The sequence below is a fragment of the Lichenostomus cassidix genome, chromosome 1 (genome assembly GCF_008360975.1).
Source record: "Lichenostomus cassidix isolate B80296 chromosome 1, HeHo_3.0, whole genome shotgun sequence".
Classification (NCBI taxonomy): Eukaryota; Metazoa; Chordata; class Aves; order Passeriformes; family Meliphagidae; genus Lichenostomus; species Lichenostomus cassidix.
In genome coordinates, this window is record NC_139479.1 from 69,694,977 (window position 1) to 69,712,561 (window position 17,585).

At 45.0% G+C, this 17,585-nt stretch overlaps 1 protein-coding gene across 2 annotated transcripts; it reads left to right on the forward strand.

The window, feature by feature from the left end:
- The first annotated feature begins 5,149 nt into the window (after nt 1-5,149).
- On the forward strand, nt 5,150-15,457 carry AMER2 (APC membrane recruitment protein 2). 2 transcript variants are annotated; one of them, XM_085062752.1, is made up of 2 exons: nt 5,153-6,087; nt 6,262-15,457. In XM_085062752.1, the coding sequence occupies exons 1-2, from the start codon at nt 5,277-5,279 to the stop codon at nt 7,137-7,139; spliced, it is 1,689 nt and encodes a 562-aa protein (XP_084918878.1). In that variant the 5' UTR covers nt 5,153-5,276; the 3' UTR covers nt 7,140-15,457. The 2 variants fall into 2 exon arrangements, with proteins under 2 accessions (XP_084918868.1, XP_084918878.1); XM_085062742.1 differs by having other exon boundaries at nt 5,150-15,457.
- The last annotated feature ends 2,128 nt before the right edge of the window (nt 15,458-17,585 follow it).

The window sequence follows — 17,585 nt, forward strand, 5'->3', positions numbered from 1 at the left end:
ATCTTCTACTTGCCTTACTTCTTCCTTCCATTTATTGCATTTTTTAGATTCCCTTAAGACCTTTTTCCCTGAGACATCCACAAATCTGAGCTGCCTGTGAGTATGGGTTGGCCAGGCACTGGACATGCTGAACTGCACATCTCTGGTCTTTATGTCTCTGCAGCTTGGGAAAGTTTGGCTTGAAAAAAGGATATGGAAAATGGTCTGACCTGGGAAAACAGAGGTAGGATTAACAAAGCAAATGGTGCTGAAGAGGTCTTACCTGCTGCTGCATGGGCTGGAGAGGGAGGAAGGAAATATACAGTATTGGAGGACATGGATCTGTTAGGAGACAAATGCAAACAAGTGGCAAATGTTAGAAATCCAGACACTTTTCCCCTTTACCTATATGAGCAGCCACTTGCCACTGATATGCATTACAGCCAGAATGCTCACATGGAAAATAAGAGGGATTCTTTAACTCCCCATTTATTTTTCTGAATTTTTTTGCTGCCTTTAACTGTTCTCTTTCTCTGGTCCCAGTGGCTTCCTAAGCAGATTTTAGGGTATCAGTAGAGATCTCACACTACTTATGTCTTCCTTAATGAGCCCACTGATTTAGTAATCCAGCAAACAGCATCTCTTCCATTTTCTGCTACTGTAACACATTGAAGAGTTTAACTGTGCAGTAGCACACCTAACCATGTAAAAAGAAACTGCTGTGTTCAAAGCAACTTTTCAGGCAGTGAGCCTGTTTTCCCTACGGACATGTTATTGCTCTGGGCCTCGCTGCACTCATCCTTAAATTCTAGATCCTCGCAAGGTAATTATCTATTGCTTTCTAAAAGCCTGCTGACTTTCTCCCATTACCAGCTGGGGCCTAGATACAGGCACTGTGCCAGCCAAAGTCATGCAATTCACATTCTATGATTTAGAGTCACTGCTTATCATTAAGAAGACCTACAAGTTTTAAATTGATGTAGCATCTTTGAGCCCCATGAATTTTATATGCGTATGTACAATTAACAATAGTACTCAATGGTCTTGCAGTTTTTTTCTGACCTAAACAATTCTCTGATCCTACAGTATATGTGATGGGTGAAATACAACCACAGAGAATGTTACAAAAAAAAAAAAAAGGTAAAGAACTTCAGCAAAAAACAGGTAAACTTTGGCTTAAAACTGAGCATGTCCTGCTTATGTTGAGAGGGCTGCTCCTGACTCTCTGGAGTCACTGTAGTTTCACAGGTATGAAGCATGAAGTGAAAAACTCCTGCAGAAGTGTTCAAACACCCCTGTCTTGTCACCCTAAGCCCAGTGCTCCCATTCAGCATGTGAAGCAGCCTTGAAATACCAAAAACTGGGGCTTCTGTCAAAATGAGATACATGACGGTTTGCTCCCTGTCACTCCCATAGCTAATTCATACATGATGAATCCTAGGATGTTATTCAGTATTCACTCTGTGCCACAGACTGCAGTCTTTGGGGCAACTGGGAGCATCTGCCTGGTGTAATGACTGGGGAGAAAGCAGGGTGAGGCTGTGCAGACTCGGTTTGTAATTATGGCCTCTCCTGCTGTTCCACCTGCTGGCTCCAGCTGCAAGGGTGTCCCTGAGGCACTCCGTGGGGATTGAGGTGAGGACAGGGCTGTGGCACCCCTGGGTCACTGCAGAAGGCAGCCTCGTCAGAAATGAGCAAAGCCTGGCTTCCTGAGGATCACAGCACAGGTCAGTGGTGGAGCCAAGGACGAGAGCTGGACCAGCAGTGTGTGACAGTAACCTTTAATAAGCAGCTCAAAATAGCTATATGTCCAGGTATGTCCAGGGAACAAGGAGAGGAGAGGCCTCATGATAAAGTCCTTAATCTCTATTAAAAAAAAGTATTACTATAAATGCTACGTTTTTTAAAATTACCCTTTCTTGAATAATTTTTTAAATATAGTGTTTCTTGTCCAGTTTTCTTCATTTATACTCAATCTAAACATGAAAAAAATCCACCTTGGAGAACAGACCCTTTTGGATATTCCCTTCAGCTAGAATAAAACCTGCTGGTGTGGCCGTGCCATGCAGCTCAGCATGGGATCTCATCCACCATATCAGATGCCCCTCAGGCTAAGCCAGGTCAGGAGGAATGCAGTAGAAACATCTCTCCCATCAACAGTGGCTCAGCTGCCCCTGGTCTGCATGTCAGCAGAAGCTCCCTGCTGGCTCTGAGTCTCTCTGTGCTTTTAAATTAGAGCTCCTCATTTGTTTTCACTTTGCAAGGTGTCTGTCAGTCGTTCTTCCCCTTTGCCAGACAGGCAGTTGTGACATTTTTCTCTGTCAGAAGCAGACTTCCATTTCAGACCTACAGAGATGAAGGGAAGCCATAAAGAAACCCCTACCATCATTCAGGGGACTGAAAAGCATGTCAAAAGTTCATGATGAATCCATAAATGTCTTCAGGTTAAAACAAAATACTAAAAGATAAAAAAAGGGGGGAAAAGGGGAACGCTCAATTTGTCTATTTCAAAATTCAGTGCTCCAACATTTTATTTTAGAATGACTATCCATTTCCAGAGGTTCTTCAAGGTTATTTAAAAATATTTTTTAAAGTGCAAAAAGTATTGAAACCAAAAGTATGGAAAAAAATAAGTCAGTTTGTCAAAACATTTTCGAAGTAGTAATTTCAGGCTGACTTCAGGTCACTTTCCTCCATTAACAGTTGGATTTTAAGCTGGCTGAAAAACAAGCTGAAAGTCCACCCTTTCTGTCACAGCCACAAATATTGACACAAAAAGAAAAGGCACAATAAATTGTCTGTTCCATACAGCTGTGAAGCATTTAGTCATCTCTCTTCTGCCTTTTGTATCTCTGAATCTCCTTCCACTAGACCCAATGCTTGTAAGAAGAACTGGCAAAATATAAAGGATTGGTGAAATGTAGGAAAGCATTAGGATGAAAGTGCAAAAACTGAGAAGTTCAGCCATGTGGCCAAGTCTTGCTTATCAGTATATTCACCCATTTTTTCCCAGATACATGGTCAGGTTTTGTTCTTTCAAATTTCCAAAGTATGCCTGGCTATGTGTACTTGCATTTGCGGAAGAGCATTTGGTATTTTCTCTTTTTTTATCAAATTTCCTTCATCTGTGTAAAGAGCAGAAGTATGGCCAAGTAATGGGGAAACTCATGACATGGTACAATTGATGGAGGCACAGTCCAGGTGAGGAACTTACACCTCTGGGCCAAGGTTCTGGTCTGACTCCTGTCTCTGTGGCTTCTGGGTCCTGGGCATGTTTACAATCTGTACTCTGTAAAATGTAACTCACTGCTCCTCCTCCAGCCAGTATCTTGGCTTCTGCCTCATCTGTCCTTTCCTCTGTCTCTTGCAGAAGGCAGAAGAGACCTGTAAGTTGAATGATGTGTTCACCCATATTGCTCGTTTCGAACACTTCTAATTCTGAATGCAAATGGCACTTTTTATACATGAACAGGACTAAATTCACTGGATAAATTATTCACAACAGATAATTCAACCTGCTCTCGTGGGAGAGTGCAATGAATGTCTGATGATGTTAAAAAAACACCCAAACCCACAACTAATTCTTCCAGCCAGTGAAGTCAATGGCAAAGCCTTTTACTGACTCCAAAGGGAGCCCCATGCCAGTGGGCCCACACACGACTTCTCTTTAATGGTACTCACTTGCATTTAGAGTTTAAACCCAGACAAGTGTTTCTGTTTTGAGGAGCCCAGACAAGTGCTGGATGGCACAGCTGGGCTGCCAGGGCACAGGCACTATTACAGCCCCGGGTGAAAGCAGGTCTGCTCTGCAGTTCTGGTGCAGAGCACTGCCCCAAGCTGAAATAACCCAGCTGAGAGAGAGCTGGGTGTTCAGTGAGTCTGGAGCCCAGGGCGGGTTATTTTGGCCAGGTTTATCTAGTTTGGAGAAAATGAGACTGAGAGGCGACCTCTCTACTCTCCACAGCTCCCTGAGAAGGGGAAGTGGAGACGGAGGTGTTGAGCTCTTCTCCCTGGTATCCGATGACAGGATGCATGGGAATGATTCAAAGCTGCACCAGGGGAGGTTCAGACTGGACATTAGCAAGCATTTCTTTACTGAGAGGGTGGTGAACACTGCAACAGGCTTTCTAAAGAGGTGGTTGATGCCCCAAGCCTGTCAGTGTTTAAGAGGTGTTTGGACCATGCCACTTATAATGTGCTTTCAGCCATTAGGTCAGGCAGTTGGGCTGGATGATCTCTGTAGGTTCCTTCCAACTGAACTGCTCTGCTCTGCTCTAGTCTAGTCTCACCTGGGATAGATTTGCAGCCAGTGAGGAGTTTTGTGATCAGGTTGACACCAGCCACCCTGATGTGACTGGACTGCTGGCAGTCATCCCTGGTGGCAATTCGACATGGGCATGATTTGGGTGCCATGGCTGTGTGCCACAGATGGAGGGAGGGTCTGGGAAAAGGTTTGTGTGGAGGCTGCCACCATGCTCTCGCTCCATGGCAGGGGAGGCAACTGGGGTGAAGGCTGTGCTGTGCCTCAGCTTGTACCACTGCTCCCCTCTGGTCGTCGGCAGTGGGCACATGTGCCCCGGGCACCGCAGAAAAAGGGGGACACGGGGACTGTGCGAGTCGTCCTGGTGAGGTGGGAGATGAGAAAGCAAGGGGAGAGGGGTGAAGTTAGCATCTTTGCCTCTGCCCCCGGGAGTATTTACGTACCAGGCTCGGTGTGGGTGTCCCATTTTCCCACCCGTCTGCCGTGTGGTGCGCTGGCACCTGCAGATGGCCACCGCCTCCCAGCGCCCCCGGCCCCGCTTTCTGCGGGCGCTGCGAGCGCTCCGCTGCATCCCCCAGCCCGCGACTGCGGTCACGCAATGCCCGCGGTCCAGAGCGCGGCGCACAGCCGGCAGGGCACAGCGGCGATGCAGAACGCTCTCATAAATAACAGCCGAGCTCTGCCCGCCCGGGCGTGACACCCTCCCGGGGCACCGAGAGCCCGGCTGTGCGTGGGCGAGGGGCGGCGGGCGGCGGGCAGGGGCCGCGTTATGTAAGGGGCGCGGGCGGCGCTGCGGCGGCGCGGGGCGGCTCGGAACGGGCGGCGGCGGCCAGGCAGGGCCCGCGGCGGAGGGAAAGCGGCTTATCCCCCCAGCCTTCCTCCCTGCCTCCCTCCTTCCCTCCCTCCCTCCCTCCCTCGGCCGGGTTGCCATGGAGACGGGCGGGCGGCGGCGGGGCTGTCAGTGAGGGATCGCACCGCGCTCCGCGGCGCAGGGGAAGCCGCGGCGGCGGCGGCGGCAGCAGCGGCAGAGGCAGAAATGGACTCGCACTGCGACTGTGCCGAGCCCCCGGCCGCCGAGCAGCCGTCGGGGAGGATTAACAAAACCGCCTTCAAGCTTTTCAGGAGGAGGAAGTCCGGGGGCACCATGCCGAGCATCTTCGGGGTGCGGAGCAGAGGCGGGGAGGGGAAGGGCGCCGGCAAGCCGGGGATGGTGCGGAGCCGGACGCACGACGGCTTGGCCGACGCCGTGCTGGAGAGCGGCAAGAAGGAGGAACCGGGCGGCGGCGAGCCGCAGAGCCGCGAGGCGCAGGAGCGGCCGGCCGGCAGCCTCGGCGGCCCCGCCGGCGGCAGCGCCGTGGCCAAGTCGCACAGCTTCTTCTCGCTGCTGAGGAAGAACGGCAGGCAGGCGGAGGGCGCGGAGCCGCGGGCCGGCGGCAGACAAAAGAGGGGGCTGAAGGGGATCTTCAGCAGCATGCGGTGGCACAAAAAGGACAAAATCGGCAAGGAGGAGAGGGGGGAAACCTCGGACATCCCGTCCGGCCTTATCATGCCGGGGTCCCTGACGGCCAGCCTGGAGTGCATCAAGGAGGAGACGCCGAAACCTTTGTCTGAGAGCCCGAGCGGCGCGGGAGACGCCGGGCCGGAGGCGCCGCGGGAGAAGCGCAGCGGCGAGGAGCCCGCCGCCGCCGCCGAGGAGCCCCAGGCGGGCGGCGCGGAGCCGCGGGCCAGCAGCCCCCCGCTCCGGGAGGAGCCGCCCGCCGCCGTGCGGCCACCCGAGGAGCTCAGCCGCCAGCGACCGGAGCCGGCCGCCGGAGAGGTTGGGACTGCGAAGGATGCGGCGATAACAGGTGACATTCCAATAACGACTATCCCCCCTGTTGAACCTCACTGTGATAGCGGTCAAGAGACGGCAGCCGCCCCTGACCCTTCCTCTGTTGATCCACCCTCAGAGCAATCGATTGATCGTATTTGTTTGATGTTTGCTGACGTGACTTCACTGAAAAGCTTTGACTCTCTTACAGGCTGCGGAGATATTATTGCGGACCATGAGGAGGATGTGGGCGGCGGGAGTGGCGTCTGCGAGAAGAGCACCCCCGGGCCCAGCAAGCTGGGTGCCACCAAGAAGCACCCCACCATGGTGGCCTACCAGGGAGGAGGGGAGGAGATGGCCAGCCCGGAACAGATGGATGACACCTGCCTGCAGGAGTTCTGGGATATGCTATCGCAGACGGACGAGACGCAGAAACAAGGAGGAGGAAGTGGAGGAGGGACAAAGAAGCCCGAGGGGTTGAAGGAAAGCCGAGGTACCGAGGGGGCCCAAAATAAGGTGGTGGTGAAACGCGGTGGCCTCCACCAGATTGCAATTCACGTTAACCACAAAGAGGAGCAGAAGGGCAGGGAAAAGGAGAAGCACGAGGGCATCCCAAACAGTGATGAGGGCTACTGGGATTCCACCACCCCTGGTCCCGAGGAAGACAGTTCCACAAGCATCCAGAAGGAAACGATTCCCAGGGATAGCTACAGTGGGGATGCTCTCTATGACCTCTATGCTGAGCCAGATGAGAACCCACCAGCAGGGCCTACAAATGAAGAAGTCCCCAGCGTGCCACGCTCCAAGCCCGTGTCTCCAATAACGACCGTGAGCTCACTGAGAACACCCTCGAGCGCTGCGAAGGACTCCAAGATACCCATCAGCATCAAACACCTTTCGTCACATCCCGCCAGCCATGGAGCAGATGCCAGTAACAGCCACCACGTCGCACACCATCACCTGGCCAAAAGTGAGATGCACAGAACAAAAATCCCCGTCTCCAAAGTACTGGTACGCCGGGTCAGTAACAGGGGCGCAGCAGGGACAACGGTGAAAGCTGCCGCGTACCAGGACAGTGCCAAAAAGTAGTTGGATAGAGGTGGAGACGAAGACAGAGAACGAAGTCAATGTGGGAAAGTCTGCATAGGAGACCACAGATAATGAATTGGTTTTGCATCACCTGAAGAAAGTCACCTAAAAGGCTTCCTTCACTGTACTCCGTGGGCCTGCACTTCTGAGTCTCTTCTGACTAGACTGTATGGCTGAATACAATAAGTCAACTTCTTTTTGAGCACTTTTTTTTACATTTGTATCTTTTTTCTGGAACACTAAACACTGGGGAGGCTCATTTTTACATGCCTTTCTGGAAGCAGGACTTGGATTATGACCATCCTTCCTTGTGCATAGCAGTGTCTTCAAGGGAACAGAGTTACAAAGGAGTGACACAAGAGGTTCTCCAATACACTTACCTTTTAATCATTTCTTGGGGAGGAGTGGAAGGTGGGTGCCTGGCTGGCTCCGGAAATGATGTTTGCTCTACAAGATGTTGGAAAAAATGCCAAGCAGAAAACAACCCACCTAACAGGTATTTTACCTGCTGTAGGAACGAGAACACTGCTCAGCAGCAGACTTGATTGACTTGTGTGCAGGAGATAAAACTAAGGAGTTAGGTGGACTTGTCTAACAGGAAAACACATTTTCGTTTGTCTGTCTGTCTGGTTGGTTTTGATCTGGTCTAATGTAAATGGGTAACAGAGACACCTGACGTAGGTTCAGATGTTTACATCAATACTCGTCCAATAATGCATACAATCAGGTTCAGGGAAACATTTTACTAAATGCCAATATATACACACTGTCCACATTTATACAATAACTTGCTCGCCGTGTGTAAATATATACGTGTTTTAGCAAATTTTTTATAAAAAAAAAATCACCTGTCCTTATTATCTAGAGTTTAAGCAAGAGTTAGTTTTTATAGGTAGATAATTTTACAGTTCTAAAATGAGAGAACTTTGTGTAAGTACCTTAAATTAGAGCAAAACTCTGGTTTGTATGGACTCATGCATCCCCAGATAAATAAGTCTGAAGTGCTGATTTTATTCCAGTGGCACATTCCATGGCTCAGAGCTGATGTTCTGACAGCATTGCCACTGCAAACCTCTATTTTTCAGGGGTTTAGACAAAGTTGCTCTGGGCTTAAACCTTACCTAGAAGGAACCCAGCAAAGAAACGTGTTTTTTAAGTATTATTTTTTAAAATATATAAAATTAGTTTTTGAATATTTAAAGAAAGTTTGGGTTCTCATTGCTTTTTATTTTCATTCTTACTAATGTCAGAATAATTTTACTTTAAGAGAGAAAAAATATGGTAAGCTAGTGGTACATAAAATGGTCTGATGAGCTTGGATCTTAGGAGAAATGTATTAATGGCCATGACATTTTTGATAGTGGCTACTGTACATGGGCATTGGCAACATTTCAAAGAAATTTAATAGGGTTTTAATGTGCCTGAGGACATATTTTTATGATACACTGAAAAAGCTCTAAAAATCATTGAAGTCTAAAGGTAAATATTATGTATTTACAAAATATTTTGATATAAGTATTTAATCATCAGACCACAGTTAATATAAAATATATGCTCCAGTGTATCTGAAAAAATAATATACATTTTAAAAATATACATGTCTATATTATGCAGAGAATCCTAAATTCACATCATTGAAGCTAATGGGTCTGATCTTACATAGCAGTTGGTTTTATTGTCTCTTAACTAGAAAGAAAAAAAGAGGAAAATAAATATACAGAATATGCATTTGAAGGATATTAAGGTTATAGGCAAACCATAAAAAGCCAGGAAATACCACAATAAGGATTGTATATATGTATATGTGATTCATGGTTCACTGGGGAAATGACCTTAAAGTCACGAAGGTGAAATTGGCATCTAGTTTCGAAATCGCTGCAGAATTTAATACCCAGTTGCAGCACGCCAGCGAAAGTGTTAGTTTTCCTGACCAGCCCCGGTTTTCATGGTTTAAGAACCTTAATACACTTCAAAGAAGATTATTTTATGTTTTCTTTCTGACGTGTACGTGTGTGGTTTCCGATGCCTCCTGACACAGGCGTGTTGTACATATGCGTGTGTAGCGAGCACACAGCTCCTGGCAGGGGCCATGTGCCAGCAAAGGTGTTCCCTGTGCACACTCACACTCGTGTGAGCACTGCACAGGCTGGGGGCTGTGCTCCACATCTGCCTCCAAACACGCTGGTCGTGGTTTCCTTTGCCTCAGAAAGGGATTTGCATTTGGTCTGACTCTACTTGTGCATTTTAGAAAGTCAGTGCTGAAACACCCTCAAAAAGATGTATGTACAGAACACGGAATATTATCCTGCTCCTCAGCCCTAAATATGACATTTCTTTTCCTGTTCTTTTGTTTTTGTTTGACTGTAAGGGATGCATCTTTCCTTGCATGACAACTCTGCAGAAAAATCATAATTCCCCATTTCGTTCTAAGGACAAATTGTGCTGAGAGGTTCTACAGGGTACTGGAAGTTGAGAGGGAGGGAGAATGTGATGGTAGTACCATAAAAACTGGAAGCACTGAGTACAGGTAGTAGGAGTGATACATCTTTAAAACCACTAGGAGATACCAGCTGCCATCTCTACAGGACTTTGTGTGTGTCAAATTATTCATCATGCATGTTTTGTTTGCATTGTGGCATGTCTGTATTGAGAAACCAGTAGTGTGACACTAGACTAACTCCCTCTCACGTAACCACTAACACGAATCATCATTAAAATGCTTTGGCTTCCCTTCATTCTTCTCTCTCTCCTTTGTTTTGTGCCACGTTTTCCCTCCATCCCCTGCATGGTGGTGGGCAGCCTCCTCCTCGGTGCTGACCCCTGGAGCGAGGAGCCCTGGGCTGGCCCTGGAGCATGGGTGGGAGGGCAGCTGCCCAGGCCAGGTGCTCCCTCGAGCTTTCTGTCACATACCCAGTGGAAGCACATTTTGCAAATCTCCTGGCGGTTTGCTTGGCTGCTTGCTATGTACATATTTTAAGGACAATCATATCCTTAAAAGGAAAATGGGAAAGTAGCTGGTAGTAGGGCGTCAGTATTTTGAATCACTGCGACATGCTGACGTCGATTCAGGGTAATGGTTGTGTGAGAGTAAAGATACAATTAAATGTTCAAATTAACTTTGTACTTCTGAAATTCACTTTTGTCTTTAAGCCATCTATGTTTTTTATTTTGAAAGGTAATAGAAGATCTAATATTAACTAGGGCTTTCAATTTTTGTATAAATATATTTGTATAACTCCACACAATGCCTAAAACAATCTCTGAAAGCAGGTTTAAAGGCTTTCTTTAGACCTATACATAATTCCTGAAAGATCCCTGTAAAATACTGTGAGATGCCTAAGAACAAACAGTTAATGGCTTGCTGGATTTAAAGGCTGAGACATGAAGAGGTAATAGTCCTGAGGCATTCTGTGGTGGCTTGCATTCTTATTTATGTTGCCCGGTTCAAGCATATATTTCCCTTGGCTTTGGTAGGTATTGAGGTAGAAATGGTGTACTGAGTCCCAAAGATAGCCTTCCCAATGCTGTCATTGTTTTGATTTTCTTAAAGAATATTTTTCTTTATTTGTTTCATTTGTTATTTGGTGGTCTGAATGATGCTTTGTAATTATCAGCTGTATGTTGTTCATAAAGGATTTTATAGATCAGGACTTGGTATTTAGTTATGTGTACTCTTTGCACTTTCAGGTCCCTACTGGTGAATTTTGTATGTTCTTAGGATTTTTCTATATACTGCATAGTGTTTTATAGCTATCTACAGTGATTTCAGTGGTATACATTCCTGTCCTCTATATCAGCACAAAATATTTCCTTTCAGCAGCATGAAATTATGTTTTTGTGGACATGTTTTGTCATGATAGGAGCTAAGTTTCCTGTACTAAATGTGTGGCCTGCAACAGACATAAAAGGTCTTATTTTCCATGTAGTGTGTATGGATTTTGCTCTTGCCAGTAACAGGACTCAAACACATGTAGTAGATTTCAGAGGAAATTCCATTACTAGAATAAGAAAAAAACATGTTCAGTCTTATTCCATCAATAACCAGCATTCTCTTCATCCACTGTGAATATCCTCACTGCCTTTCATGGTAGTAGAGGACTGAATTTTAAAAATTACATGCATAGATGTACACTATGAAAATTAATTCACTGATTATTTTTTAATGAATCTTGCTAAATTATTTATCTAAGCTAAGCAAATATTGCACCAAAGTCTTAAAACATCTGATACAGATGGCATTTTCAGTAAGATGCTATGAGTGCAGATGAGCCAAATTAACAGGCTTTGCTTAGCAAAGCAAAACCTTGTTGTTTCTTAAATTTGTAGTACTGACTGAGCTTGCAGATCAAAGGGAGGCATTGATTCTGCTGCGTGGCCATGCACGGAGGTTTTTCTTCCCCTGCTCTAATGGAGTACTTTCAGAAAAGGCTTTTCAGCAAGATAATGGTATGAAAGGGACAGATCACAGTAACAATAGCCACTTACAAGACAGATGGTTATCCAACAGCCGCAACGGGGGATTCTAGGCAAGGTGGCCTGAAAATGTATTTTCATGGTTACTGATATGACAGGCTGGGGCTTCTATCTTGGAAAAACAAATTGACACCAACTCAGAGACAGTGCAGAAATTAGTCTTGGCAGAGTTTACACATGACAGCTTCTGCAGGGTTTGTTTTTGGTTTTTATTTTGGCTTTTCTTTCTTTCCCCCCTTTGTTTATATTTTTGTTATGATGACATAACCCCACGTGTCTGAGCAGAGCTGCACAACAACTGACTCTTCTGAGATTCAGTGCTGAGAATACACGGTCAGCTGTCCCCAGTGGCCTGGGACTGGTTCCTGCTGAGCATCCCTCCTTCCACTGAGGGATGGGATGATAGGATTCCCTTGTCATGAGTCCACGTGCTGTTTACTGTGAGCAGAAGGGATCTCAGTCTGTCTTGCTGTTTGTTTTCAGGGGACAATTTATTTTTAATTTAACTCACAGGAATTTTTTATTCACCATTAGTTCACACCTTGTCTTTGTGAGCATCTCGGGTAGGAGCCTTCAGCACTGCTTTGGTGTTTCCTAGGTCCATTTCATGTAGAGAGAAAGGGAAGGACTTGTCATATGCAAAGGAATAATAGCTATAACCACTTGAGCCACATCATGGGGGCCTTTATTCCTGCAAAAGCAGGTTGTTAAAACTCTTCTTGCCTTTGAAGGCTTCTCCACCCAAAACAGTGAGTACTATTGCCTAGGACACTTTTTATTTTTTCTTCCCTCTATGTCTCTCATTCTTTCTCAGCCATACTGCAGTTGCTTGGGAAACAGATTTTTGATCTTACCTTCCAGCACTAGAAAAGAGGATCTCCTGCCAGTATGCCTCCTCTTCAGGAGGTCTTTGCTTCTACTTCTTGGTCTTGAAACAATTAAATCCCCCGCAAAATAAACGGCAAAGATATTTAAAATGGAGATCTCATACACATGGGTGAGGAGGTTGAGTGGTATTTTGCATAGCATGGAATACATTCCTCCACTTTCCTGTTGTGGACAATTTAGTAAATGTAGCAGGGAAGCAAGTAACTCTTGTAGGAAAGCCCAGGAGCTGTTTGTTACGGAGACAGTGCCCAGATTTTCTTTATCTTTGGTAAGAACTGCTTTCCTTTTTCCTTTCTGTATATACTTAAATAAATAGAGCCAAAGTTTTACTACAGAGAGGAAATGTTATGCACCTCACAGGGCAAGGAGCTTAAACTGCCAGGCTGAAAGGCTTCTTGTAGCAATGGCTAAAAGAAGATTGCTTTGCCTACTTTGACATCACATCTAAGCAATTCTCTGCAATAAAAGCTAATCCAGCTATGGCCACAAAGTTAGAAAACTGGCATTTGCCAACATGACAATCTCTTTCCATAGTCCAGTTCTGCTGTGGCAAAACTTCCACTGACTCTAGTAAGAACTGGCAAAGGTCCTTAATCTCTTAATCTTAAGGACATAGAAAGTGTTTCTTAAACAAGTCTTCCTTTTAATTTTTTTTAGATATTAACATTATTCAGGTGTTTGTGCAGTCTTTTATATTTGTGTGGTAGTGTTTTCACTGATCTGAATGCAAAACATGTCTTTCCATTGTTTTTCATCTTAACAAGCTGCACTCCTGCACATAACTCCAGTGCTCAGCATGTTTAAATTACAGCTAACACAATCACTGCCTTCCTTAATTTAACTCTTGATGGCAAATAGAGGACCAGACTCTTTCCAGAGCTCTAAATCCTCTGCTTATTTTGTCATTGTTAATGTTTTTGATATGGTAACTAATGAAGCCTCCCTTTAATTATTGCACAGCCACATTTTAAACGTGTCATTAGGGAGAAGGCATGTGGGGACTGAATAGTGAGATCTTTAACAGATTTTTATTCTTTTGGATGATGTTGCATCAAAACAGTTGCTAAATCAGTATCAGGTTGTTTCCATGGGCTTTTTATGCAGATGCATTGGAAGCTTTGAACATACTGTGCTTGTAAAAGAAAATTGGTTATATCTGCTTTGAATTAAGTCTGACCTTAAAATGTGATTCTTGGTTAATGGCAGCAGAGCAGCAGAGGGGAAGGTGTGTCCCAACTCACCTGGACCCTGTGGCCTGGGGGACAAGGCACCCCAAGTCACTGGCAGAATTTGCTGTCTGACCTTGCTGTGTGGTGCCAGCAGAGGGGTGGAAGGTGTTGCCATGTGAAGGTGTCAGCTCTGGACAAGAGCAGGAAAAGGCAGGGTGGTGGTGTTGTGCTGGGGTGGGAGGCCTGATAGGGTGTCAGGGAGATGGGATGAAAGCAAGGCCCAGACCTTTTGTCCTTGTGGAAAAAGAGAGTTACAGATATGCCTAAAAATTTGTCTCCTTTCTTTCTTGCACTGATGCTTGGGTTGCTGGGTTACACTGGGTTAGGAGCCAGGGTGAGCTGGGGTGTGCTGAAGCCAGTACTCCTGCAGGTCGACCATGGTGTGACTGCTCTCACCAACACCTGAGCAGTGCCCAGTGTCTTCGTTTCTAAAGGCAATTTGAGCACAGAAACATCCCCAAATGCCCTGTAGCCCAGCACTGATCTGTGGCATCTCACTGCTCTTCCATCCTCATTTTGCCAGAAGGTGCAAAGACCCAAGACCTAGGCAAGCCCAAGGACAAGTGGGGAGGGAGTGTAAGACAAACTGCAGCAGCACCAAGTACTAAGCAATGTTATCCTGCTTTTCAAAAGGGGGAGCAAGACTACAGCTGTTGCTTTTTCGTAAAATTAAAATTAATCCTCTGCCATGGGTGAAATTGTAACAGCTAGACAATATTTAATTCCACCAGTATTCTCTCTGAAATCAGTGGATCTGTTAGTGCTGTCAGTTTTTATTGTGTGAAGATCCCATAATTTGGCTCCATCTGAATTTTCCCTGCTTAATAGAATCTGTCTCAGAAAAGTTCTGGTGTTAAGCTTGTGGTCCTGTTGAAATGGGGTATGAGGTGTGAATGTGGGTGATGGAAAATACAGATTCAAGAAACCCAGAAAATACAGCATGGCTTCAGTCTTTTATGACAGCCCAACTCTGCTTAAACATCATGGTGTGCCTGAGGAAAAGGTAGCAGGGACTGCATGGGACAAACCAATGCTCTCAGTGTTCCCTGCATGCTGAAGGGGACACGTGTGTCCTGTTAGAAGTCACTCAGCCTGTTTCTATAAGATGTGATATAGCTGAGAGATCACTGTTAATTACAATACTTCCTTGTATTTTTTGTGTCAGCCACCCCCTGTAAGGTAGCATATGACTTATTTGAGATAATGAGTGAGTAAAACCAGAACTCCCCGTTTTTCTCATCTAAAAGGTTTGGTAATAATCTGGTGAGTCTGTGTGCACAAACATTTTCTTAATGAAAGCTCACAACATTCCAGGGGGTGTTTTTATAACAGACTGTTAGACACACTCTGCTTTCTTCCACCTCTACAAACTTTGATGAGTACATGTCTCCTTGAATCACTGTATTCTTAATGTATTTACAACCTAACTGATAGCAATAGGTGTCTTTCTTCCCTGGCAGTTCACAAGGATATACTAATCAGTGTTTGTTATATTTTTAATTCTGTAAATATTTATTTTGGTACTCTGTGTATTTATTGGCACTGATTCTGGTGTTTGCTTATGTGTCATTGTAAATGTTGATGGTTTCAATAGTCTTGCTTCTAATGAATGTAAGGAACTCAGACTAACTGCACTTTTCTTCCATTCAAAAATCTTAACAGTGAAAAATATTCCCACTGTCATGTGTTATAATGAAAACAGTCAATAAAATCAGTTGTCACTTTTCACTGATGAATGTGAAGTTTACTTTTTGATGTTCAAGTTAGAGCCAATCTATTCAGTGCACTGGAAAAGACTAGGCTTTTCAAAGCAAGACATTAGGGAGTTATGTCACCAAAATAGCATAAGAGAGAATATTTGGGCATGTGTGCAATTTCATTTTTATGTAGGAATGCCTTTAGCAGTTTTACTAATAACTTCATGGAATAACTAGACTGAATTTGTTATTTAAAGGAGGACTTTCAGAAATGAGAGTTTTGGTCTTCTGGTCTTCTATTTCATCAGCATGTGTTTTTTGTTTGGTTTTGGATTTTTTTTCCCTTTAAACCACTTACACAATGAAATGGACTGAGTTTCATTTTGTTTTTCAAATCAGCTTTGTTTTCTGATTCTCCTGGTTGAGAAGCAAGCAGGGAAGCTTGTTCTTTTGGCACAAATTGACTTTGGAGTTGCAGTTTTGGTGTGACAGAAAATGCAGTCTGCAGTAAGCTACATTTCCCACCTTTAAAACGTCACTTTCTTGCTATGACTATGAAATTACATTTATAAGTACCTCTGGTTAGCACCTTTCTCTAAATTTCTTGCATTTCAAACATGCATCAGTCAAGTTTTAACCTTTAATTTTATTTACATTGCTGAGCTAAGTAGCACTGCCTTGCTAAGGGCTCTCCCATGGAAGATACTGAGCCAGCAAGAGTAAGAACTGGAATAAAATCTGCTCAATAGTTTCCAAGGAACAACAAAGCAAAAGGCATGAAAAGCTCATTAATACTAGTAAGGAGCAGGACATGGTGACAGAGTATAAATTGATCCTATGCTCACAAAAGCATAACTCCTCTTTCCAATAGCTGGAATGAGGCTGAAGAAATGTTTTCCCAGTGATTTAGTGCACAAACAGTTTTACATTCAGGCCTTCTCAGTCTGTGTCCCCTATTGCATGTTCCTGTCTTTTACCCTATGCATCTGAAAGCAGAAGAGTTGTGGTTTAAATTCTCTGCTGTAGAGATTGCCCAGTGATTACCTCGCTTGTGTCCAAGTATAGCTCCTGGGATACTGGGGGACAAAGGGGTTTCAGTGAAGTGTGGGGCAAATGTACAGCAACCTCATGGACCTTGATAACTGTAGATCTGTGTGATGCAGCTGTTAACAACTTCCACAAACCCAGATGACAAGTAACCTGGCAGATCCACTGGGACAGAAAAAAATTGAAAAATCTCCTGAAACCTGACTTGGCCCAAATATTCTTTTTGAAATCAAAATGATGCTTCTAATATTGAGCTAAAAGTCCCTTCTGGATTAAAACCAAAATCAATCATTCCCAACAGTACATTTCTATGACTTTGAAGGCCACTTTACTGGAAAACTGTTTGCAATGGGAGTGATGACCTGGAAATCTCTCTGTGACCCATTCATTGAAGAGGAATGTTCCATCCAAAATCTATCAAGCAACAAAGAGAAGATAATATTCTTGACTCCGAATACTTGATAAGGGGTGTTGGCAAGTCTAATGGACCAGTCAACTCACCATGAGTGAGTACTAGTCTAATTTTAAATCCTTTTCCTTCAATCATGGTATTTTTCCCTTCCAAAGTCATTGTAGAAGAGTTGTTTACTAGGAGCTCACATTGAGCAGACGCCTGCTCCTACCTACCACATTGCACATCTGCTTCCAATTAAAACCATTCCACAGTGCCCTGAGGAGGATGGAGAGGAGGCTCCAAAGTTCTTCAAAGGGTTATTTCTGCAGCCATGGATGCTGCTATGGCAGCTGAGGACCAAGAAACTGCTTCATCTCTAATGACATCACTCTTCATGCTCTGCAAAGACCCTTAGCACTTGGATCAGGTATTCACTTAGACCTTGGGAACAGGAGGTGTCCTGTTCTGACTAATGAAGGAGACTTGTCCTTGATCATAATGTGTATATTTTCCAGCTAAAGACAAATGCAATGAGTCTCTTAAGGATGGCTCCCTGCAGCTACTCCACAGACTAACAAATGACCCATGCTGACGCTTCGTCCTTATGCAAAGTCCCTTCACAAAGTGCCTCTGTGCAGCACTCCCATGTGAATGCCAGGGGAAAGGTGACCTAGAGCCAAGGGTGACACCGGAGAGGGGAGGGAGGCTTTTGCCTTCT

What these genes read in the sequence shown, in the direction of transcription:
- AMER2 (XM_085062742.1), top strand. Translation starts at nt 5,277, where the DNA reads ATGGACTCGCACTGCGACTGTGCCGAGCCCCCGGCCGCCGAGCAGCCG.